Source organism: Dermacentor andersoni, chromosome 5 (assembly GCF_023375885.2).
Source record: "Dermacentor andersoni chromosome 5, qqDerAnde1_hic_scaffold, whole genome shotgun sequence".
NCBI lineage: Eukaryota > Metazoa > Arthropoda > Arachnida > Ixodida > Ixodidae > Dermacentor > Dermacentor andersoni.
The window spans coordinates 128,968,868-128,995,060 of NC_092818.1; the positions used below are offsets into that span (position 1 = coordinate 128,968,868).

The 26,193-nt window shown below is 46.6% G+C and overlaps 1 protein-coding gene across 2 annotated transcripts; it reads left to right on the forward strand.

Annotated features, from left to right (window-relative positions):
• The first annotated feature begins 6,248 nt into the window (after nt 1-6,248).
• On the forward strand, nt 6,249-24,032 carry LOC126531140 (uncharacterized). Of its 2 annotated transcripts, XM_055070987.2 has the most exons (4): nt 6,249-6,411; nt 16,088-16,209; nt 18,274-18,374; nt 20,686-24,032. In XM_055070987.2, the coding sequence occupies exon 4, from the start codon at nt 20,759-20,761 to the stop codon at nt 22,694-22,696; it is 1,938 nt and encodes a 645-aa protein (XP_054926962.1). In that variant the 5' UTR covers nt 6,249-6,411; nt 16,088-16,209; nt 18,274-18,374; nt 20,686-20,758; the 3' UTR covers nt 22,697-24,032. The 2 variants fall into 2 exon arrangements, with proteins under 2 accessions (XP_054926962.1, XP_054926961.1); XM_055070986.2 differs by lacking the exon at nt 18,274-18,374.
• The last annotated feature ends 2,161 nt before the right edge of the window (nt 24,033-26,193 follow it).

The following is a 26,193-nucleotide window of genomic DNA, read 5'->3' on the forward strand; positions in this document are numbered from 1 at the left end:
TACGCGTATACAACAGAGACGCGCCTCACCGCACTCTGACGGCACACACTGCTTAACCGTAGCCAAGGCGATCGTGCGTTGGTCGATGTCCCGCAGCGCAGTATTGGTCGTGAGGTCACTCGAAAACTACAAGCAGTCACACACAGAACAGGCCATACAAAAATTGGTTGTCCACAAACTCCCTCTGAAACCTGGCCGTTGCTCCGGTGAAACGTTCTAAGTTTGCGGGATCGGGCCACATGGACGGCTCGCATTTCTGTGCGCCTCGCACTCCTGGCGGGCAGCACGCTTACGGGACCGCCACCACAGGAGAGTTCAAGGAAAGGAAAGGAGACACGCAAGCGTTTGGAACTCCGACAAAGTGAGGGCAGTGCGAACGAAGACATGGCCGACGCGGGTCAAAGTGTACTATCTGTTTTGATGAGTTTAATATCTGATACGGGTTGTATTTGGGCCCAAGATGTTAAACTTAATTTTGCAAGTTGGCATAGAGATGGCCGACAGCGGAGCATGTGGCGATTGCGGCGACGCGGAAGCAATTGGTCATGTTTTTTGCCAGTGTCCGCAGCACAATGTGCAGAGACAATCACTTTCCAACGTGGTGAACCAGTTGTATGGCCAGCCTCTGCTAGAAGAAAGCATTTTGAAACATCCACGCGACTTTACGTCGCATCAGAAGGCCGTGCAAGCGCTACTGCGCTTCTTGAGATCGACAGGCCTGCGTGACCGCCTGTGATTGGAACGTCTTCTCTGTTACCTGTTTTCTCTCTTTCTTTTTGCTACGAAGCTGTTTATGGCTAGGATCTCGCGGATCTAGTCTCCGTGGACGTAAACCAACTATTTTTCATACGTGGGCCGATCCCGAAGATAGAGCAATACCGCGCCGACCCATGGCGGAGGTGAAGCATGCGTTCAGCACTCCACATTCGTGGGCCGATCCAGAAGATAGTGTAATACCGGGCCGACCCGCGGTGGAGGTGACGCAGGCGTTAAGCGCTCCCCGTACGTGGGCCAATCACGAAGATAGTGCAATGTCCGGTCGACCCGCGGTAGAGGTGAAGCAGGCGTTAAGCAATACCTATGCGTTGGCCGATCCCAAAGATTGTGCAATACTGGGCCGACCCGCGGCGGAGATTCAGTTCGCCAGTAAAAAACCTAGATTCACAGCTTCGCTGCTCATCATTCTTCACAGAGTGAAAGGGCAATGAATTTTCGTTCCTCTTTCTTTCCTCCTCTCGCCTTTTGTCGTCTTTACAACCCCTATGTCCCCCGCCCCAATGCAAGGTAGCAAACCGGAAACTCGCCTCTGGTTAACGTCCCTGCCTTTCCTCTCTCTTCTTCTTACAAGTTGGCGGAGTGCTTAAAGGCTGCTTCACCTCCGCCGCAGGTGGGCCCGATATTGCACTGTCTTCGGGATCATTCCACTGGGAAGAAATTCTCGATCTACACAACTTGATAGACGCAAGCAATCTTTCCATAACCTAGCCATATACAACTTCACAGAAAAAACTTTGCGGTATGTACCAACAGCAGTTGCCAAGGTAGAAAAGTTGATTGGGTCATGAGGTATTGTGACCTTACGCAGATACGCCTCAAAAGCCTTACTAGCATTTCTAAATGAAAGTAACACGGCAATTAGTATAGACATCTAGCATGTTTGCCGTTTCGTTGTAATTTGGGAACGTTTTCATATCACCTCTTCTCATCATCTAAAAATTATTGAACAACCCATTCTTTTTGGAGAAGCCAGTATTACTATACTTGCCAACTTTTCCAATTTAATCCAAATCAATGAATCAAACATTGTGATTATTGATGACGTTAGGGCAATCTAAAACATACTCTCTATGACTTTTGCTTCTATTCAGACAAAGTTCAGGCAAACTTAATAACGCGTTCATAAAAAAGGAGGCACTGCAGTGATCGCCAACTTGCGCTAGCAGGGTAAGCAGTCAAGGCCGTTTAACGTTTTAAGATCGAAAGATCGTGGTTCAAAGACAGCGTGTCCTTTTGTGATGATACTTTCTTGACTGAACGTTCTGTGTACTGCTGTCAGCATTCACGAAATGCTTGTCATAAAATACCGTGTTGTAGTTCTTTGATTTCTATGAGTGAAGCATATTCCTCATGACGCGTACAACTCGGCTGCGCCTTTAGGCAAGTCTTAAAAACACAGTGACTTATCCTCCTCCTCCCATGACTCCTTTAAGTGGCAGAGAATCATTTTTTTTTAATTATGGGGTTTTACGTGCCAAAACCACTTTCTGATTAGGAGGCACGCCGTAGTGGAGGACTCCGAAAATTTCGACCACCTGGGGTTCTTTGACGTGCACCTAAATCCAACTACACGGGTGTTTTCGCATTTCGCCCCCATCGAAATGCGGCCGCCGTGGCCGGGATTCGATCCCGTGACCTCGTGCTCAGCAGCCCAACACCATAGCCACTGAGCAACCACGGCGGGTTACAGAGAATCATGTATACAGTAGATACACTCCCGTTAAGACGAACTCGCAGGGACGGTGAAAATATGCACTATATATATATATATATATATATATATATATATATATATATATATATATATATATATATATATATATATATATATATATATATATATATATATATATATATATATATATGTCGAGCGGGCTCGTCTCGGCATCTCGCGGAGGCCGCAGAATCTACGGAGCGCTTGGATTTCAATTCTGAAACTTTATGGGTATAAAGTTCTCATAACCTTCTCATGCGAAAGGTGCATTGACGTCTCCAAAGTCGTGCTTGAGATTTTCAGTACCGAAACTTTGTGGGTTTAATGCTGTTATAAACATTTGATGCCCAAAGTGCATTGAATTTTCTAAAGTCGTGCATTGGACCATACAACGAGACAAGCCAAATCAACACATTATCAAAGAAGTTGACAAAGCACGCAACGAGGTTCGAGGTTCGATGAGACGAAGCGTTGTGGTGGTTCATTTGTGCCGTCATGTCATAAAAGAATATCAACATCTTTTTTTTCACCTGCGCCAAAGCATCCATGTCAAGACACTAAAGCCAGCAAAGGTAACTAAGTTCTTATTTATTTTTCTACTTGGACTTTTGTTTGCGAGGACACATTGAGCCTCCTTTTCTTTTATTTTTTTTTTTGTTCTCGATACCCGCGGTCTGCCGATCCAGACAGAGCGCGTGCGTTTTCCTCTTGCTGCATCGACCACCGCGCGGCGCACTTCGATGCGCGTTCGTTTTTCTCTGGCCGACTGGATTTTCACCTGGCAGAGTTTTGGACACTTTCTGGTTAGCAGACGTGAAAAAGAAACAATGCATAGTCGCTCGCCACCAGCACTGCGGGGACTCGACGGATTGCAACGCGTTCGCTTGAGCGCAACCTCTGGAAAATTTTGTCTCGCCGGTGTAGGATACCCAGCATTATGCGTAATGTTCTCTGTGGACCGAGCGTCTCACGTTTTCTTCTATATTCCTTCGGTAGCCACACTAGGTGCCCAAAGTAGGCAGTCAATTGTAGCCAACATGCTTTCCTTTGCGCTATTTCATTTCGGTGCCCCCTTCCCCACAAAAGGAAGAAAAAAAGACTGTTTCGGCGCAGCGAATTGTCGCATGGTGAAAGTTCTATTTTGTTACTTCTTTTGCGGAAAGTAATGGGCCACGGGACGCTTCAGTTGCCGAATACTCTTATTATAATGTTGCGATAGCAGCTATATGGCGACTCCAGGAACATTCCTGCCGTCGCCGTCGCCCTCATGTTTTGTATAAATAAAGTCCGAGGGCGATAACATCGTGACCGCGCGCCGCATGCTGTATTTGCGTGAGGGCAGGGGAGGGACGACATGGGTGAGCCGATGATGGTGGCTCAGTCTTGTGTGCGCAAGGGAGAAAAGCGGGGAGGAAGCGCGCCACCTTCCGTCGCACGCGATACAATGGGAGATTGGAGGGGGGGGGGCTGTGATCTGTGAATCTGTGGTTGCGCAACATGTTTATTTGCATTGTTTGACGCATCATATATAGTGATTTTTCTTACTACGTAGATTTATTGAAGACTTATACGTATATTTAAATATGTTGTTGCGAGGTTTTGTGTATATGCGCAGTGAACTTTGTTTCCAGTGGCACTTTTTTGCCCTTTATCAAGCTATGTCTTCACATTTGTATATTCCATTGTATCTTCGCATTTCTAACGTACGAGGGCTAGTCAGTTGAAAGAGCGCCAACTCACTCCGCTCAATAATGGTTCCGTTCTCATTTACAAAAGGGACATGCAGGGGTGAGGATAAATGTTTTTTAATGCTCTCATACACTGGGTTGAACATGGTTGCGTGACATATGGACGCTCCAAAAGTTGAATAGCGTGGTGTCCTGGGGTTTTTGACAGATGAACATGTTTCCTAAAAAGAAATTAGTCGCCGTATGGCTGCCGTGTGTGTTGAACATTGCGTTTCATTGGCCACTGTGAAGCGTTGGAGCAAACGGTTCGAAGAAGGACGTGAAAGTTGCAAAGACGATCAATGACCGGGCCAAAGCCGCCGTGCAATCACGCCCAACACAATTGCGAAGGCTGATTAGACAAGAACGGAGGATAAGCATCGATGTCAATTGGCAGGGCGTGTGAACATCAGTCACGGTTCGGGTCACACCATAATTCATGAACATCTCGGTTATCGGCTCTTGTGTGGGAAATGAATGCCCAAGACTTTGAGCCATCGCCAGAACACGGAGAAGTTCGGCGCTGCTTTGACTCATCTAATCCCGTATCACGATGAGGGTGACGACGTTTTGTCTGCAATTGGGACCGGCGACGAATCATGGTGCCGCTACTACTAGCGTGAAGCACTACGGCAAAGCTTACAGTGAAAACATTTGAATTCACTACCCTCAAGGAAAGGAAAGACCGTCATTTCTGCCAGAAAGGTGTTGTGGACTTCTTTTTTTCGATCGTCAAGGGTTATTATTGGTCGTATTTGCTAAACCTGGAGAGACTATCAATAGTTTCCTATATTGTGAAACGTCGGATCGGCTGCGCGTCGCAATCAAGAACAAGCGACGTGGAAAATTGAGCAATGGGATCATCTTGCTCCACAACATTGACCGTCGCCACGTCGCTGATGTGGTTAATACAAAATTGGCAAAGTTCAAGGGGGAAACGCCGCAACATCCGCCATACAGCCCAGACCTGTCGCCTTGCGACTTCCACAGTTGGGAGCATTTGAAAAAACTGCTCAAGGGAACGAACCAGATTCGTGTCGGACGATGACGTAGAGTCAGTTACAGATTTTTGAAGCGACACAAGGACTTTTATGAGACGGGCATTACGCGACTCGTTAGTCAGTGGGACAAATGTCTAAATGCTCATGGAGACTACTTTTAAATAAAGTACCCCGTTTGTCACATATTCGCATTGGCTCCCTTTCATTTGACTCGCCTTCTTATATTTAGCAGAACTCCTGCTTTTTATATGTGCTCTCTGTTTTGACTATAGTTTAAGTGCAATTACTCACAATACATGACCGATGACAGCTGCTGCTGCGCAATACATAGGAACAAAGGACAGCGTCATTGAGATTTTTCCCTGGCTGTTGCATATATACAAAAATGTAAACAAGGTTCTTGAATGACATGGACAGAAAGAAAGAGAGAGAGAGAGAGATGCAAATGACAGAAATGCCGGGAGGCTAACAAATTTTCATTCAAATATTTGCCCTCAACTTGTACATTTCATGGCCTTTACATTTTTCATATCAGCGGCATGCACTGCTTTGCTGGTTTCAAACCGATATAGTTCTAAAGTTCGTCTGACATTTGCATTACTTATTAAATATACAGAAAACATGATATAAGATATTTGGGGCATAATTTTGAGACGTACGATTATATTCTTTTATGAAAAAATACACATTTTACTTGTCTTGACAGTGCGTAGCGTTCAAGAATTCGTTTGCAGCATCTTTGGCAATGGCAACGCAGTTATTATTAATGTTTAATGTATTTGATCCATCGACTCTTTCTATGAGGAGGAGGCCGAGCTGTCGTCCCGCGGCTAAGCGCGTGTCTGAACTTCTGCTCCAGTCTCACGGCTGCTCGTTCTCAGTTGCATGAAACCCGCAGTTCCCACCCTGCAGTACGCCGCCTCCGCATCAGTATACCGAGTTCTTCCGACTCGTACTGTGACATGTGCTAGCGGGTGATTAACACGACGCCTCTTAGTCGCTTCAGTTCCGCAGTCTTTGCCATCGGGCGCATGCGGTGAATATTCCTTCACCAGGCCATGTCTGGGATGACGTTCAGCGCCTGTCGTCCCGCGGCTAACCATGTGTGAACTTCTGTTCCTGCCTCAAAGCTGTTTGTTTCCTGGTGAATGAAGAAACCTGCAATCCCCGCTCTGCAATACGTCGAGTGCACGTAAGTACATCGAGTTCTTTGGACCCATACTGTGACGGTGTGCTGACAGTTATAATTAACACGACGCCTCTTTGTGGTTTGACTGCTACCCTCGTCTTGACATCCGCCGCCCTTCAAGGTCTGTCCCTCCTGCGTAGTAGGCGATTGCATCTAGTGCTCACCATAGTGAGGCAGGCGTTGATCTTCCCACACTGCATCGCATTACTGCACCCTAGGACGTTAAGCTGCAAGAAAGGTCCTTCGCTGAGTGCTGTGCTGCCTCGACGTTCACACAACTGCGGAGTCGTGACGCGAATACCGATCTCGGCATCCCTGTTCGAGTTCGTTCCGGCCTACGGCTGTATCACGGCCGCTTGACGAAGACGCATATTGAGTGTACGTGGCTGTATGATAAGCACAAAAAACGGTTTCGGGTGACATACTGTTTTGGCTCAGAAGTGGTACGCTGCTCAAGGTCTAGCATTGGGTTGATCAATGGATTCTTGCTCGTGAACGTTCATTCACATTCTGTGCTCTCGTAATAGTACGCTGATGCTGGCTCGCTTTGCGAAGTAGTACGGGCGTATGTATTCGTATGTGCATGTGTGTGAGAGTGTGTATTGAAGCATGTGTGTTCTTTGTTTATTGTATCCGTGTACGTGCGTGCTACTACCTGGTCGGTGGCATAATTTTCGCTTGGGTGTGTTCCCACTTCGTCCATGATATTTTTGGTGGCTGGGGCCGTTTAACGTAAAACTATTCCAATATGTCTTATTCCAATCTCCTGACGTCAAATTTGCGTAACCGCCCACGCAAGCATCGGGCGGTCACCCGCAGGGTTGTATGAACAAACCAATCAAATGTTCCCCTCGTTCATAGGAGGTCACTTTTGTTTGCTTGAAAAACGAATAACATTGCCTGCACTGAGCGGCTTGTCTTATCTAATTGGCTCACAAGAGGCGAGGAGCATGCTCAAGTGGAGAGGGATTCGATGGGGCCGAGCCACTGCACTGAATATCGATAACCGGATGAAGAGGGTGGTGCCGCCGTTTGGCGATTGATCCGCTTTCTCTTAGCTTGCGATGGCTCGTCGACAATCGCGGCGGCATGCCACGGAAGCTTAAGAATGACGCTAAAACGGATCCTCAGCAAAGAAGAGTTGGCAGAACGAGGTCGTAAACGTGCTGATGAGGGGAAGGCAGCATTATCTTCCATGAAGCGTGGTTCGGCCCCAGGGCTGGACGGATTACACTTAAATCGCAGACCACAAGTGTTAAACGCACCTGCATTTTACTCTACAGCCGTGGCATATTATCGCCACGTACAACAGGTATGTCCTGATGTAGAAGTTATTGAAAACCGTTTTGTGGATACAATGTCAGCCTTACTGCTTCTTCTAGTTCCCCAGCGCGCCACGCACGCTCGACTAATGTGTCGTGGGGTGCGATAACGCAGTCATTTCTGCCTGACCACCTTCGCGACTTCATGTGCCGTCCAGGGTGGCAAGTGCTCCCAACGCGTGAGACTAGAGCAGTGGGGCATAGTCCCATCTTCGCTGTGTCCCAAATGCACCTTTCAAGAAACCAACAAGCATGTGCTGCTGCAGTGCGTCGTCGCTAGGGTATTTTGGAGGGCCATGCATGCTGGTTTCCGTGGCCTTGGAGTTGACCGCTTTATTAAATCTGGTCGCTGCTCACGTGTCCGCTTCGCGCGATGTTTAATTGCTGCGGGGGCCTTTTGTCTGTGGCGTAACCGGTGCAAGGCAGTTACCGCGGGATATCGTCACCACACTCTGCTTCCACTTCTGGAGAGGCTCTATTTTGTGTTACTGTCGTTTCTGTCAGAGGAGTTGTTTTTTCTTGGGGAAGAAGAGATTCTTCGACAGTGGTCATGCCGTTTCCTGTCAGTGGCTGATGGACGCTTACGGTGTAATTTTCGACCAGCCTGGTTCTTGTATCCAGGCCATCAAAATCGCTCATTAAATATGTAGGTGCCCGTGATCTGGCAGAAACGCGGCCTCTTGTGTGGCCGCGATGCGACGGAGGCGAGCGCCATTTGGAGGTGTTGCAAAGAGCCGGGTGCGTAGCTCCGTGGCCTCCAAGATATTTGCGCGCCGGTGCACACAAATGGCGGACGCCGTTGCCGGTCTATGATTGGTAGAAACGCTAGAAAAAGAGCTTTTTTTAGTTTTCGCGTAACATAATTATATTTTATCGTATATTCAAATCCCAATCCGACGCTATCATGTCTGTAGATTATGCGTAAGTTGTACTTTACGATTTTTCTACGTATTTTTGCTTGAGAAATTCAAACAGTTTAGTAACTTCCTTGCGCCACATGGGTGGTTCCTTGAGCTTGGGTATGGGTTGCTCGAAAATCTTTTCGCCGAAACGACGTCCGACGCCGGCGATATTCTGCGACACGGTGCCCCTAGCGCTGTCGCGTTAAAATCGGTTGTCCAGCGGGGCGTTGACTTGACATCGAGGCGTACGTTCCACAAGTGTGTGGTCACGACCTGACCGCGCCTCCGAAGGACAAGAGGGACGCGGTAACGGTGCTGCGTCGAGCAGCATCGTTACTGACTTCCTTGCCCAGATCGTCGTGGTATATTCAACACATGACCGTTCGTGTTGCACCCACAAATGCGCAGATTTCTATGGTCCCGAGGTTAGTCGTTGCTGCGCTACATGCTGTCAGGAGTCGACTAAAGTCAACTAAAGATAATAAATGCGAAGCGAGAAAGGGAGATAGATCACAAGGTGTTACAAAATATGTAGAGGGATCAGTTCGCTGTCGCATCAGGTCCGATCGACTCTGTTCGCTCAGAACGGGTTCAATTTTTTTTTTAGGTTTTAATACTTATCACACATCTACGAGGTCGTTTTAAATTGATTATTTGCGGCATAATCAGATACGTTGGATCTTCGTCCCATAGTTTCACTTTGTAACGCTTGAAGTAGACCTTAGATTTAATTCCACCTGAAACGGCGTATTCGCGCCAAAAGGTGGAATGAGCTGCTGAGTTCTTTTTTTTTTTTTTTTAGTACAAGCGCGAGTGACAAGGCGCAAGCGTTCTTACACGATTATGGTTGTGCTTGATAACTGCACATCGTAAACCGCATCGCAAGCTGAGTTTTCTTGCTTTAAAATCGATCGCTCTTCGGCGCTACTTTCTATGCGGAAAATGGAGCCAATTATATTTCTACGCGTTTATCTAACGCGTTTCTTCACAGTTGAAGGCTTCGCTGCAGCCATTCAATAACGCTTTCCAAACACAGAAGCGTATATCATTAGACATCAAAAGAAGTCGCGCTAGTTTCTACCATATAACGCTTCCACATTCCTGGCACGTAGTATTAAAAGCACCATCGTAAAAGGTCTCGGTGTCACCACGCGAGTCAACAAAGCAGGTAAGGAAAGTGGTGCCAAATGGAGAGAAGGTTAGCGAGTCCGATAAGTAACCTACATCCGGCTGCCGCCTCGATAGCGCCAATATATAGGCAAGCGAATGTCGTGAATCTCTCTCGGATAAATAGGCTCCCGTCCCCAAGGAACTGGAAGAGCGTTTTTTGTAACATACAACGCTTTTCTAACGTCGTCGCTACAGCGCAGTGATCTCAAGGATCATTGAGGTTGCACTACCTTGATTCACGATTAGCTATAGCGTTTTTAATGGCTCTGTATAGATACTACCTCAACTTAACATTTTCCTTTTGCCAGCCCTGATGAGACCGCAGAAAGGTCTCATCTCTAGATCCCCGACTGAACACGGTATGCCAGCAGAGGTTCCAGCATTTCGCGTGGTAGAGCTTGCCTCTGTATCAGAGAGGCGACGAGGGAAACAAGAGTAAGCGCTTTAAGACACGTGCACCAGTCGCGGATGCCATTCCTGGATTGAACAGTATATATAGCGTATACTTTTTGCTACAGTGCCGTATACATTCCGTAGAGGCTGAGTACTGTGCTTCCGGATTGACCATTCGGTCACATTTTAAATTTTTTGCTGTCTGAGCGCCGACGACGTAGCCATGACCAATGACATACTTGGGTTCAGCGGGACGGCTCTGCGAGAGTCTCTCTGGGAACTTAATCATGCTACTACGAGCGTTCTACTTTTGAAAGACGACCACCAAGTAACAACTACATTTAGCGTAGTTCTTCTATCTACAGGCATTAAACGCTGCGCCTCGCTAACTATAGCTGCCCTACATGATTAACATGCGTTTCTACAGCTTAGCGCCGAGTGTTACGCCGTCTAGTGATGTACAGAGGCCGCAGCTAGTCCTGATGCTATGAGAATATCCATTGCAGATGCCATTCATGTGCTGAACCCGCCTTTAGGTGAGACAATCCGAAGATGACAGTGTTGGAAGATGTCCTTGACTGAAAAATTGCGCATTCGGACAAGAGTACGGCTTAGGCAGCGTATACGATGAGCTGTTTTGTCTAATGCTATGCTCTCCGGTAGCACTTATGTACATCCTTGCGTAAAAGTCACTTGCGAACTAAACCGGAAACGACTACGCGCAGCGGCAATTTCATTTTTCTTGACGACTAACGCTGTTGAAATACAACCATTTATGTCGTACGCTAATCTCGTCACTACTTTTAGAAAGGCGGGAGGGGTCCTCGTTGCAGTGAAAAGCTACTTCTAGGAGTAAGAGCCGACAAATCATCGCAGCAAAAATATAGTTATAGCGTATAGCGAATATTCGTTCGTGAGAAGAAACAGTTTTTACCAACGAAAACTTGGTAACTTCAGTTCCTCGCTTTTCAAGGAAATATATCTCAGCCTCGAAGATGAAGCCAGCGACAAAACTTTCCCGTTGCTATTGCTACTTTGTGTACACTCTTCAGACACGTACTGTGACTCTAGCATCGTTAAACTAGCTGTGAAGAGACGTGCCATAAATTCAGAGCATCTTTCCAATGCGCGGCAAGCATAAGTAGCTTTACGTAATCTACTTTCCTTTCCAGTTTAACACGAAAAAGTTTGTAGAATACACCCACGAAAAGCGATTTAATACTTCTCAGCATCGTTGTAGATTGCACTAGTCACACCGATAAGTTTTCCTCACCAACTGCTTATCACTATACGCGAGTAAGGTAACAAAATACATATTTTGCATTTCTTGTGCGTTTGCCATGGTTTAGCACTATCAGAACGTTCTGTAAATGTTCGGCATTGCGAAGTTCGCACTAGCCAGCTTGCTTTGCCAAGAATCCTTGAAATTCTAATGAAGACGCTGCTGATGCCATGTGCACCAGGTGGAATGTGACCTAGGGCCAATAGACGGCCTTCAGTGAAGCTGCGAGAACATTCTCGGGCGTATGTTAATGATCATCGCATGCATGTAACAAAAAATTTGAATTATCGCGAGGTTTTCAATCTTCAAGGCTACGTTTGTGCTGCAAGGATAGCCGTTGTGGATGTGTCTCCAGTGTAATCTGAAGCTGAATACTTAACGTGCGTCCTATACCTATACTGAAAAATTAAACGGCAACCATCTAATTTTAATTTGGCCCTGCGTTATAAGAAATGTTGTTATATTCTTAACACACTACTTAAACAAGCTGAAAGGGGCTATTATGAAAATTAATTTAATAAACACAGCAATAAGCCAAAAAAGCAATGGAAGCTTCTGAACGAATTTATTGATAAATCTTCTGCAGCTGAACGATGCTCTAAAATTAACCAGAATGGTACAACATACCAAAAGCCCACTCATGTTGCCAATGCCTTGAGCGATTAATTTGCTGTTTCAGAAATAAATAACAACACAGTCATTCAGCCAACCTTGCCTAGGTCACCTCGCTCATTTTTTCTTTCCCTTGTTACTGCTCAAGAGGTGTATTTAACAATCTGTAGCCTGAAAAACACAGGCCCGGGTTTAGATAACATTTGCGCACACCATTTAAAGTTAGTCGCCAATATTATTTCTGAACCAATATCTATCATAACTAATCGCATTTTCGAATCCGGCACTTTTCCTCTATCTCTAAAGAAGGCTAAGCTTATTCCCGTATTCAAGAAGGGTGCCAAAGACCTACTTTCTAACTATAGACCAATATCTATTCTTTCCTCTTCAAGTAAAATTATTGAACATTTATTAGTTAAACGCTTAAATAACCAGCTTGAAAAATTTAATATAATTACTCCCTGTCAGTTCGGTTTTCGTTCCGGAAGTTCTACTTGCTTAGCATTGCTCTCTTTAACCGATGTTATTAAAAAATCTAAAGATTGTGGTAAATTCGTTAGCTTTGTCTCTTTAGATTTCACCAAAGCTTTTGACAAGATTAATCACAGAATGTTATTCACCAAATTTGAAGCATACGGTATTACTGGTCCCGCCTTAACTCTATTAAAAAGTTATTTGTTCGATAGGCAGTACGTGGTTTCTGTAGCTGGTGCCCTTTCTCAAACTAAAATGATCAACCTAGGTGTACCCCAGGGGTCCTTTCTCGGTCCATTACTATTTATTATTTACGTTAATGACCTACCCGACCTTTCACATTCATCTCACTGCGTTTTATACGCCGATGACACCATCTTATCATTATCAGACACGTCGTTAATCTCATCAACATCAAAGTTAAATTCTGCCCTAACTGACATTATAGAATGGTGTCGCTGTAGTTACCTAATAATTAATCCCGAGAAAACTAAATATATAGTATTGAATAAGGGTCACAGGACCCTAACTTCTCCGCTAGCGTTAACACTTGGTGCTCGTCAAATTGCAGCCGGTGGCTTGGTTCTATTCCTCGGTGTTCTCCTGGACGCTAACCTCAAATTTGACTCCCATATTAACAATATTAAGAAAAAAAACGGCATTTGGCATTCGCGCTCTAATAAAAGCACGGGCCTTCTTTTCAGAGAGAGAAGTGGTTCTTGAGGGGAAAGGAGGAAAGGCTAGCACTATCTTCTACAACCCATGCGGGAGCACGGCTCAGCGCCATCAGGGTGCCGGAGATGGGAGTAAAGGAGAGAGAGGGTATAGGAGGGAGAAAGGTAGAGGGTCGTCCTAGCAGCATCAGAGCAGCCCGGCCGGGAAGGCCCAGTGGGTTCAACAGGAGGAGTAGGCTGGTGATAGACCGTATAGTAATGGTAATGACCATGGTAATGACCGATAGTCATTAAGGGTTACGGACTGGATTCCAAGGGAAGGGAAGCGTAGCCGGGGGCGGCAGAAAGTTAGGTGGGCGGACGAGATTAAGAAGTTTGCAGGCACGACATGGCCACAATTAGTACATGACCGGGGTTGTTGGAGAAGTATGGGAGAGGCCTTTGCCTTGCAGTGGGCGTAACCAGGCTGATGATGATGAGACCGTATAGGAAGGAGGTGACCCAGCAGAAGCGAAGTTGTGGCGGATCAGGAAGCCCGAGGCGGTGGGATGGCCGTTAGGCTATTCGTCTTTGTAGAAATTTCCTATAGTCTCGCCGAGAGCCACGACGAGTCGAGGTACTCGACGACACTTAGGACGGCTGGTAGCTGATTACGACAGGGGAAGAGGATATCTTCCTGTCGTGAACATGGGAGCCCCAGGTGGTGGAACTCCTGCAGAAGTCGGTCGCAGTGCTGCAGGTGAGCAGGGCAGACCAGCAGGAGTTGCTCCAGAGTCTCTGGTTCACCGCAGGAGGCACAAGCTGGCGAGGTGGCTTTCCCAAGGCGGTGCCGGTGGGCTGCCGTCCAGTTGCAGCCCACTCGCAGTCGGAGCAGCAACGAGGCATCCCTTCGTGGGAGGCCGTGCTGTGGAAGAGGCCGTAGAGGCCGACCCAGGGATATGTGCCGGCGCAGCCTGTGTCTCGAGAAGTCTGCGGCCGTTACAGCAGGGCTGAGGGGGACGCTTGAGTGATGGGCACTCTTTGCAAGAGTGTCCGCCTCTTCATTGTCTGGTATCCCCACGTGTGCCGGTAGCCAATGCAGGGATAGTGAGCATCCTGCGTCCTGAAGGGCCGTCAGTCTTGAATAGAGCAGCGTAACCCCAAGGCTAGCCCTGTCACGGCTCTGCAGGCAGAGCAGCGCCGCCTTGGATTCGCATATGGCTGCCGGGATCGCTGGTAGCTCATCTGCCAGTAGGTCTACAGCAAGGTGGAGTCCTGCTAGCTCTGCTGCGGTAGAGCTTACATGTCCCGGGAGACGGCACAGCTTGCTCTTTTGTAGGGCAGGTGCAACGCAGGCTGCTGTGGATGAGCCCGTCTCCGGTATCACGGATCCATCGACGAAGATGTGAAGGTAGTCCCCAAGTCTCTCTTGGAGGAGAGAGGCTGCCGTCTGCTGTACGGCACATGTTGGAGAACGGTTCTTCAAGACACTTGGCCCTTTTATCACTTTGCTTTTACTCATAGTCATAATAACTATGAAATCGCTGCCTATGTTGATACATACAATTGTCACCTGTCATCAGTACAGCATTTACACGTTAACTGGGATACATAGCGCAAGAACGACACAAGCACGAAGCAGGAACACGGGACGAGCGCTAACTTTCAACAATTGATTTATTGCATCTGGTAAGCATATATATACTCATTGGTATGCCACTGCAACAGACACACTGAAGGGAAGGCAGGAAAGGAAAAGCAGTCATGTGACTACTGTGCCCAAGAATTCAAGCTCTTCCTGCCACCTATGTAATTCTTTTCTTATAGTTAGCCACCGAGGGTCCCGGTAACAGTCTTCGACTTTGGGACCATCGTCTGTAAAAGCAGAAATGTAACTGTTTCCTTTTTTATAATGAACAAGCTTGATTTGATTTGATTTGACAATGTGATTACACGGGATATTTTTTGTGTGATTCGGGCTGGCCGAAATGCAGTCTACAAAGCCGGAAACTGGACCTAACATCCAGCTCAGGAGTGCAATATTATTGGTCTCTGAACCACTGCGGCTGGTAAAAAAATTTGATGTGCCACCGTTTAATTCAGTAAGCTCTGCTTGTTGTACCATTAACGACACAGTGCAATTCCTCTTTTGTATAGCTTCTCATCAACCATTGTGCATTCTAATATGTGCACGGAATGCGTGCACCGCAACCGGCACGTTTCTGGCTACGTGGTACATGGAACACTTTCTTGTGACGTGATGTCAAAAGTTAAAGCAGTGCGCGCAGAACCCGTGCGTCATTTGTCGCCATCAAAATGATGCTACGTATTTGTTCGTTGCGCGTACTGTCACGCTCAATATGAATTGCAATACAGGCACACATCCGTCAATTCTTCGAATAGTAAAAATGAGAAGTGCCATGTTTCTCGTGGGTGCACCAGCAATTTGAACGGTGTCCAGCAGATATCTTGTGTAGGCAGTGTACGGCAGCACGGCAGCGCCCACAAAAAAAAAATATATGTATTCTCGTGTTGCAGCTCATATTGAGCGCTATAGTACACGTAGCGGTAAAGATACCGCCAAAAGAATGATGGCATGATCAGGCAGAAGGCTTGAGGAGTTGCATGATATATACAGGAATTTTTTTTCGTTATTTATCCAGAATAAACAGAGAAAGAATGAAAGAAATTAAGGACTGCCCAAAAGTGCCTTTCTTTATTATTTAGAACTGCTTGTCCTGCTGCTCACCTAAATATCTAAATGAGCCTACAGACTTGTCTCACGCAAACATTGAAGCAGTGGTTTCTGGAACTTGTTATTCATAAGCCAACGCGTATAACTGTCCGTTTGATCGATGCGTTTGTTGGCAGCTTTTAGAAGAAAAGGGCATTGGCAAGTGGCGAACATCCTGTACGAACGTTGGAGCAAAGCCTTTCGGAGAGCTCACAGGGTCGTCAGGTATTGGACCACAAGGGGCGGCTGAAACCAAAGTGTAAGTGTTGCCACTACCTCCTCACCCGAAACAGAATTCAGAGAAAGGAGCAGCAGAAACGCGGAGGAATTAACGTACCCGGTCGTTATACTTGCCGTTTTATGGAGCTCCACAAGCACCAAGAGATCCAGATCCGAGAACATCGCTAAGCTATATCGCCTAGGAAATGAAGTCTCGGCGAATGAAAAGAACGAATGAAGGCAAAAGCTTGGGGCGCAAGCGCAATCGCAGATCACCTATCTAGCGCTCCGCGATGCCAAAGCTGGGATACTCGCAGCGGGAAGTCTCCGGCTTGCTTCTCAAAGCTAGGTGTGCCTAAGGCTAAACGTCATCCCAGCCAGCACTGCTGCTGACTACTAGCGCTTATTATCGTGTTAACATCTCCTTATCCGAAGCTCGAAACGTGCCAGACAACAACAAAGACCGCTTCAAGGTCGCTCTAAGAGGAAACGGTGCCGTGATGCCGACAGAGCTGCCATTTCGAGGGAAGGTCTCACTTCGTGTTTCGCATCTTAAGTTAGACGAGCCCTGCTTGCCATCACGCCAGGTCACTGCGATTCGACACCCATTGCGGATTCCATTCGGAGCTTTCGGAGGGATGCTTTCCAATTTCTGATCCGGAAGCTGATAGTGTCGCTAATGGCGATTTAGGAATCGCCGCACCGTATGACAAATGTTGTCTTTAAAGCTTACAGCAATAAAAATGAAAAAAAAAACAACCTTGCGGCTTGAGCATTGGCTGCCATGTTTGCTTTTGGGCAACAAGCTGCGGAATTTGAAGGTGAATGAGGTTCTAATAACCGGCGGTTTCAGAAAGCACCACGAAGGGTGTTGGACATTGAAAATGGGCGATTAGCTCACAAATGTGGTACACAGTTGCCTTGCTCATTCAGTTGATTCTGTTGGAGCTGTCTCTTTCTTTATTTTTATCCTTTTACTTCGCATAGCGGAAGCTAGAGTATTAGACGGGGTCCATTAGGATTTGCGCCACTGTCCATTCGCATGAAAGTGCCGACTTTACGAGAAGGTATTCGAAAGAATTTACTCTCTTAATCTACAATATTCTTGTCTATTGATTGATTGAACGGGCTGATTGGGAGGGGGAAGCACAAGGCCTCTGGGGACGCGGAGCCATTTATTGGCAGACTGCACTGATTTAGCTCAATTTCGGGCCCTCACTCAGTCACTAACTCAGTCCCAGGATAGTGCCTTGGTCAATATTCCCGTCAGTCAAAAGTGGTCTGTTGCGCTCATGCTCTACCTGGTCAAAGTAATGGCAAACCAACCAATAAGTCAGAATGGCTGCTACCTGTCCCACTATGAGCAGGCCGTTTTAGCTCCCATATTCGGTAAATGAAAGCTACGCAACTATCTTTTAAGGAGCATCATCTATAGTATCTCGCGTGGTACTAAGTTGTCGAGCACTGCTTAGTAGTTTCTAAAGGTGAAAACGATGTATCAAGCATGACAATCTCAGAGATAAGATACCTGTTTTGTGATCCCTTCCACTTGACAGGGCTGAGATGAAAGCCGTCCATTTCGAGTTTTCAGTGCTCTGGCTACCTGCATTACTCAAAGCATTCAAAGATTGTTGTCTCCGCTAGCACTACACAGTAACCCATATGCCCTATAATTCCCACATCCAGTAATACCATATGAGGGAGAGGGGCGGATGTGCATCTATAACAACCGATATACTCCTATTTTAACAAATTTACTCTGGGGCTTTACATGACAATATGTTCATCTGATTATTAGGCATGCTTTAGTGGAAGGCACTGGGTTATTTTCGCGCATCAGTTTCACGGTACACGAGCGTTATATACATATATATATATATATATATATATATAATGTGTGTGTGTGTGTGTGTGTGTGTGTGTGTGTGTGTGTGTGTGTGTGTGTGTGTGTGTGTGTGTGTGTGTGTGTGTGTCTGTGTGTGTGTCTGTGTGTGTGTGTGTACACCAGTGCTGTAACCTGAGCCATCTTACATTACATGCTTAGACAATGGGACCGAGTCCTGTAGAAAATCAAGCAGGTTAATCAGAATATGTCTCCCCACAGATGTTTTAGAGCCCCCAAGCACCTATTCCTGGACTCCGCGCCCAAATACTTCACACAGAAATACGTCACCGGCTGATCCTCGGCTGCTGGTTGGGACAACGGTAACTGTTCCTCTGTTCCAGCGATGCTGTTTCGAGTCTTCATAGGGGATTCGGCACGTGTCCCTTCGCGGAAAGTAGCATCATCGGCTTAACAATTTCAGCGTAGTATTGCGGGTCTAATTTTAAGCGTCCTGATATCTGTGACGGGAAACGTATCCAGATATTCGAGCACCTAAGCTAGCACCTACAGCCAGGCGCAGTGAGTGGCCTTTATTTAGCGAACACAAGCTCTTCACTTCGGAAGAGGCGTGAGAGCTTTGTAGCTTTGACGTTCCCTTGAGGTATCATGTTTACATTATTTACATTACACCTTACCCGATGAAAACGAGCATTAAGAGGCCTAATTTGCTTTAGACAGTTTTCTATAATCCTAGATCATCCACCGTGGTTGCTTTGTGGCTATGGTGTTGGGTTGCTGAGCACGAGGTTGCGGGATCGAATCCCGGCCACGGCGGCCGCATTTCGATGGGGGTGAAATGCAAAAGAACCCCAGGTGGTCCAAATTTCCGGAGTCCCCCCCCTACGGCGTGCCTCATAATGAGATCGTGGTTTTGGCAGGTAGAGCCCTATAATTTATTTTTATAATGCTAGAAGAGGCTACAAAACTTACAATAAGTGAGTGTCGTTTAAAACGTTTTTTTTCTTTTTTCTTTCTTTTTGTTTTTGCTTAGTAACGTCAAGAAACCGCAGTACTAGGTGGCAAATTAATACGTAAGGTGTGTAGATGCTATTAAACCCCAGTGGCGTAAAACCGGCGCATTGAGTGCCGTTTTGTCATTCATTCTTTCTGAAGCAACAATTTTTCTAGACATTGTGGAAACCCGCAGGTTTCCACACTGGCTGGTCAGGCGAGGTGTCGTACAGGCGATCCCTGTGCTGTCGTTAGTACGCACTCCCCGTCTTTTACAGCTTTTGCGACCGGCGCATTCCTTCCTTTTACGCGCGCCACGCTAAGCCGCTTGATATTTCTGCCTGCAAATCCCTAGCAAAAAAGCGCACAAATATATCACGAGAGCCATGTCGACCTTGCATAGGCTGGCAGTTGCACGAAGCATTCGGCGGGGAGATATGTGCGCTTAAACTTCAAATTAAGTTCTGAGCCAAATATGCAGTATGCGCTATTCTACCTTGGGGAAAGGGCTGATGCCGCGCACGAAAACCGGTCGACGAGACCCCCCTGGCACGGACGGTACGGACCCTCAACCGGCGTTGCTCGCCTTCGCGTCACAGTCGTCACGTGCGTACCATATCGCCTTCGGCCTTCGCCAGGCGGGTTTCGATGAGCTCGATGCACAACGCGTCGCGTCTGTCGCCTCGAAAACAACGAAACGAACGCCCGCGGAAGCATGTGCTGCACGCAAGTCTATCCGCGTTCAGGAGGCGCTCATCCCTTCAGGTACGTACTGCGAGGTAATGCTCGTGCATAGTGCGAACTTGCAGGCAGAGCAATCACCGCATGCATTTTGTTCAAACACATTCTTGCAAACACGAATTCCGTGATGTTTTACCGGGTGAAGGTACACTCGGCCACGAAATCAGAGAGAAAGCTGGATATCTGCACGGCCTCACAATGCAGCATATAGTATTCGCATTTACAGCCTCTACTATAGTATATGTGAGCAAAATTGTGAAGTTAGGTTTTACTGACTACTGTTACAGGCTGCTCGGAAATTGAACGTTTTCTGAGCTCCCACAGTCCGTAAACTTTCGTGGTCGATTGTACAACATGCTTAGGTAACAAGAATGTACGCTTCACTTAAAGCTCAATAAACAAGGACACAAGCGCTTTAAGTAAGGCTTCTTACAAACTAGCTCAAATGTCAGTTCTTGTAAGAATGTATGTATGTTTGTAGTAAGGCGTGTAACCTCAGGCATTGGTTCAGACACGTTGTCAATGGTTGTTTCCGTCAATACCATGACAAAGACAATTCCCGTTGTAGGTATGTTACCGTTGTCGGTACGTAGAACAAAATCACGTCTAGTTATTATGTGTATGCCTATAAGCATACATCATCCACTTCCAACTCCGCTTTGCCATGCCGACATGCTAATCATAGCAGAGGCGACATTAGAACAGGAAGAATTAAGGAGGATTGCATAGATACTCTTATCTTGCCCCCTTCGTTGTGTTTAGAACATCATGCTAGAGCTAAATAGCCCAAATTCGCGCACTTCTGTCGATTTATCATGATTAAACAAAGTTATTTACAACCAGCATGTGAGCGAACGAAATACACCTTTTTTTTCTCAAGTGTTTATGTGGCGTATTCGTTCAGCGTAAGATTAAGCGGGTGTTTTTATTCACGTGCAGCTTAATGCTTCAAGACGCAGAACCGGCAGAGAGTCCACCTTGAGGAAACTACAGTCCCGGCTTTCATGAAGGCATGAACGAGTACATGCTTTCGGCAGTTGTGACCTTACTGTTGCTGGTCGGTGCACTGTGTTCGGAGTGGGATTGCAATGTAACGCTTCCCTGGAGTGTGGAGAACAGCGATCATCCAGTCATACCACACGGCGCCCTCCAAAATCTTCTTCGCTGTCCACACGAACTTCATGGCTGCAGCCCTTCACCGATTGTTTGCGACGAGCAGCTCTTCGCAGTGACGTGTTCGTGCGCAAAGAACTGTGAACTTTACGGTGACTGCTGTTGGGACGCTGGACCCAATTTGTCGTCGAGAACGCCGGCAACCTGCGTGGCGCGGAACGTAGATCACCATTTCGGAAGAAACTTCTACGTTATCTCAGTGTGTGACCCAAAGTGGCCGGATGACGGCGTGCGCCAATCGTGTGAGAATGCGACGCATTCGAAGGAGGCCTTCTACATGATACCAGTGACCACCAGAAAAAGGGTGACGTACTTCAATGCTTTCTGTGCTCTGTGCAATTACGACTTGGACAGCACAGCGACGTTTTGGAATTCCTCAGGAACACCCCAAAGTGGACTTCAGGTTGACATTCCGCCAGTGGTCCTGAAGCACGTGGATACTTTCCTCAGGCCTTGTGACCCTCATTTAGTGGACGTGTATAGTTGCCCCGAAATGACAGACATGGAAATGTCGCGGAAATGTAATACCTACTTTGCTCCTGTTGAACACATAGACAATAATTCAGATGTTGTCTACAAGAACGTGTACTGCGGCCTTTGCAACGGGGCTGAGCTGTCTTCATTGAAGTGCATTCCAAAACGAGCAGTTCGAGAGACGTGGGTTCGAGTTCACATCAAAACACCATTCAGGCCTAACCTGGTGTCTTTAATGAGACCCGTTCTAACTCAGGAGTCTTGCTTTTCGTGGCACGAAGACAAGTGTTATATAAGGGTGCCTAAATATTACTACACGAACAATTCGATGGAGGACGAAAATGACAATGAGATCAATGTCAACAGAAGGAGGATGCGTTACGTAGCTTACAACGTGCAAAACTACCTCACTATTATTTGCATCAGTTTGTCCCTCGCATGCCTATTTTTGAAGGGCGTCGTGTATGTGTTCTTTAAGAGTTCTCGTTCGTTTTCCACGCGGTGTACGTTGTGCTTGTCTTGTACATTGTTCTGGAGTCACCTGTTCTTTCTGCTCGCCAACAGCTTCGACGTACACACGCTGGTGTGCGTTGTGTTCGCCGTTGTTCTTCATTACGGGTTCCTTTCTACCTTCTTTTGGACCAGCTTGCTATCTTTCGACATTTGGAAGAACGTCGCGTCGGCGCGAGTTTCTTCTAGCAAGCGTAGTGGCTTTCTGCTGTACAGCGTCATAGCGTGGGGCGTCCCTCTGCTTATAGTCGGGACAAGTGTGGCCATAAACTGGGCCGCTCCAGAGTTTGTGCTCTCGCCTCACTACGGTCGCTTCGGCTGCTGGATAGGCAACCTCTGGAGCCAGTTGGCGTTCTTCCTCATGCCCATGATGATTCTCCTTGTGGTAGACGTCGGTCTGTACGTGCACACCGTCGTGAAAATTCGCAGAACGTCGAAGCGCGCCTCCATATTCGAGTTCACCGGTGGTGGAAGCTACTCCCACATGAGACTGTACGTGAAGCTGGCTTTCATCATGGGCATGACATGGATGCTCGGCTTTGTGAGCGCTTTCTTCAATGTGCTCGCCATGGACATCACCGTCATCATCTTGATAGGACTACAAGGCGTGTACTTGTTCTTTGGTTTCAAGGACTATCAGCATCTGATTCCGAAGCGCTTCCGGAAAACGCGCAAGTGTGTGCTGCCTGCCGTGCCTATAGTCAACGCGCCAGTGGCCTCGACCGAAGGGGGCACTGAGAACAGAAACGTGATTCGTCGAAGATCTTCGAATGGAGTGGCAAAAGTTCAGTGAAGTGCATCCGTGTTTTGTGCTTCTTATTAGTACGTGCGCGAATGTGGGGCTGTTCACCGCTGCGAGTGCTATTTGCACGTGCATTGAGCGCAAATTAGTCAGAGTGCAAATTAGCTACATGGTGAGCCACGAGACTAAAACCAGTGGCATGACTGCAAACGCTAGGTAGACATAAACCGGGGCGCACTGGCGGCAGACCACTACGAGTTACGTTCAAGAACTGGTGAAAGACTGCTGTGCTATAAGACAAGCGCATAGACATCCCTTCCAATCATCCTCACAATCTGTTCACGAACAAAAGGTCTTTTGTTTGTTTGTGAGCAACACCCTTTCTTCATAAGGCACAAATGGCAAGCTTTGAGACCCACCTACACTGACTCAAAAGAATGAAGGCTTGGCAATCCTAAGCGTTTATAAGCGTGAATGTTTTTTCATGTGTTATTGACAGATGGTAACACTCCTATTTTCGCTACGTGCTTAAGCCTACGGTCAAGAGCAGGTAGTACGATTCAGCGGTTCAGAAAAATAAGCGTCAGGTAATCGTGAATATACGTAATTCTAGCTATGGCGACCATCCCAATGACAGGCAGCTTGAGATTGTTGCGCGAGTCAACGCGTGACCTCTATAGTATTGGCTGTGGGCATGTATTCCGGACAACTATGGAGATCGTTATGATATTTTTTTATGATCTAGCACATTGAAATGAGCCCTCCTAGAGACCTGAGCGCTTTTCGCCCATGGAATGAAAATAGTTTTGGAATAATGTTAAGATCACGAAATAATACGTATGTGATGTTTCGATATTCATATTTCGAATAGTGATCGTTGTCCCGAGCTTTGATGTCTTAGCATTTCCTGATGAGCTTTACAGTTTAGGCCCACTTTTTTGAAGGTGCTTACGAGCTGGCTCTCCATGTCCCGACGAAGAAATCCAGTTAAACCACTTCCGAGCTCTTGATTTTGCATCAAACATCTCTCAAATCAGCGGTGTTCCCTTATGTTTGAACAGAAAGAGAATCTAATCGCGCAGACACAATTTTTTGTGACAAAGCTAGATTGTAGAAATTCGCACATGTAGTTTAGAACATATCGTGAGCGGGACGAGGGAGTCTGACATAAGAGAGATAAACATGGCGCTGACTACCGAAAATTTCTTCTATAATTCATGGCTTACGCTATGCCATGAATTGCCATTTCGCCCAAGCTTCAGCCCACCGCAGTTATTTGCCGCTAACCTAACTATTGCATCCGAAGTGCCGATTGTATCATGCCTGATGTAGTTGAAGTAACACGCATATGAAAGAGTTGGACTGAATAAACCAAGCAAAAGGGCAACTTACTGACGATATGCCAACAAGCACTTTCGCGACGAATGACAAAGTAACGATTACTGAACACCTAACAAAGGGCAGTGCATAGTCAACATAACAATTCATAGCTTTAATCAATGTAGTCACTGCGGCAACGAAGACTTTTGCCTCCTATTGACTTGTTAATTTGAGTCCTCTACTGGCACATAAGCGGAGGGTATCCGTAGATCGCTGTTCATTCAATGGCGTTTTGCTCAGCCGCAGGTACTCTTGCTTTATATATTAAGCTATTTAATATATTAAGCAGCGCAGGAACTCACGTAAACCTGTCGCTGTATATAGTTAAACGTTGCGCACACCACAGCACGTCGCCTTTTGATTCCTCTAAGAAGCCGGTTACGTCTTGCCAAACATCTATGCAACGTCACCCTCGGTAACGACGCATGTCGCGCCATCGGTGCCAGGCTGCGTGCAGCTTTTCCCTTCCATAAGATCGCAGATCGCTCGTGAGGGGCAAGCGAAAAATCGCCTACTATCAGCGAGCACGCCACTTCACATTACGTGAGCTGCGACGAAATAGGACGCGTTCCAGATGTGGTACGCTCAACGAAGGCTAAACGTTGCATAGCATGTATTTTCTTTGTGTGTGTGTTCAGCTAGGAACGCACCAAGGAGCGATCTGTATTAACCGGCGGTAAAATAACTTCAACCAAAGCCGTCAGTGTGGCTAATACGTTGCGTGAGGCACCTTACTGCACTGCACGCCTCGCCTGGTAACTTTTTCATGATACTTGGAGAAACCAACGCTCCCGCAAAAGAAAGAGAACACGCTGTAGCGAATCTCGAGCACGTGTCAACATAGTTACGCAAAACGATCGGAAAAAGTTACAACCGCGAAGGGGTTTGCCGATGGCCAGTCATCTATGAAGACATGTTACGAGAAGACCTCTTAGGCAAGCTGAAGTTTTCTAGATCAAATTCTCATGTCCTCATTTCACAAATTCCCAACAAATCTCGTTCTTGGAATAGTACGCAATGCGTATGTTTTCCCGAGCAAAAACGTCCGTCAATATGAGCGATTTGCGGCAGCCTGTCCAGAGGCCGCAAGTTGCGACAGAAGCAGCAAGCTATGAACGACAACAAGCCAACGAGAACGCGCAAGGCGCTTCTGGCGAGAACACTATTCTACCAGTTTGCGCGCTAACTGAGCAAACTTGCCAGCGAACGACTTCACGAATATTTTCTGCATTAAGTGCGAGGGTCCTGATAATTAATATGTCCTAACTTCAAAATATGACTCCTGTGTACCTATACAAAGTGTCCCAAGTATAATTCACCATATTTAAAAAACGTTCAAATCCACGTAGCCGGACAAAACCATCGTAATATTATTTGCCGTCGCTTGGAGATACTCAGATTATTTTTTGCAATCCGCCTAAAAAATAATTTATCTTTATTAATGAACTTCTCCAATATTACAATTAGAATAAATGTTTCAATGACAGAATTGTAAAGAAACATATGTAACTCCCGATACAGCTTTCTGTTGCTAAATGCCTGCTACATAAAAGTGTTTTTCCGAGCGTTAAAGAAGCCTGCGAATACACGCAAAGTGCATCGAGCGGTCAATCGTGCGGAAATTCTGCGTGTATTCGCGGGCTTCTTTCCCGCGACGTACGACGTATTGAGCAACAGAAAGCTGTATCTAGCCTTGTTCATGATGCTCTACAATTTTATCATGACGCTTTTCATCTAATTATAATATTTTAGTTCATTAATTATGACGAATTATGTAATTAGGTGGTATGCAAGATATAATCTGAGTATCCCCAAGCGACGGCAAACATTACCTTGGTTCAGTCTAGCTACGTGTCTTTTGCAATTTTTTTTTTAAATCTTGGGGCATGATAGTTGGGACACCCTGTATACAATGTACTACGAAAGGTATTTAACATTACACAGTTATTTTACGGTATTTATTGTGATAGCAATTATATGGACACTCCAGGCGGATTTTTGCCGTCGCCATCGGCGTCGCCGTGATGTTTTGTATGAAGTCCAAGGGCGATAAAATCGTCGCCGTGCTCCATATGCTGTATACTTGCGAGTGAAAGCGTGCGAAGGTGAGCCGGTGATTGCGGTTCAATCTCTCGCACGCAAGCGAGGAAAGCGGGGACGAAGCGCGC

Excerpts from the sequence above, each read along its gene's own strand:
- LOC126531140 (XM_055070987.2), top strand. The coding sequence starts at position 20,759 with ATGAACGAGTACATGCTTTCGGCAGTTGTGACCTTACTGTTGCTGGTC.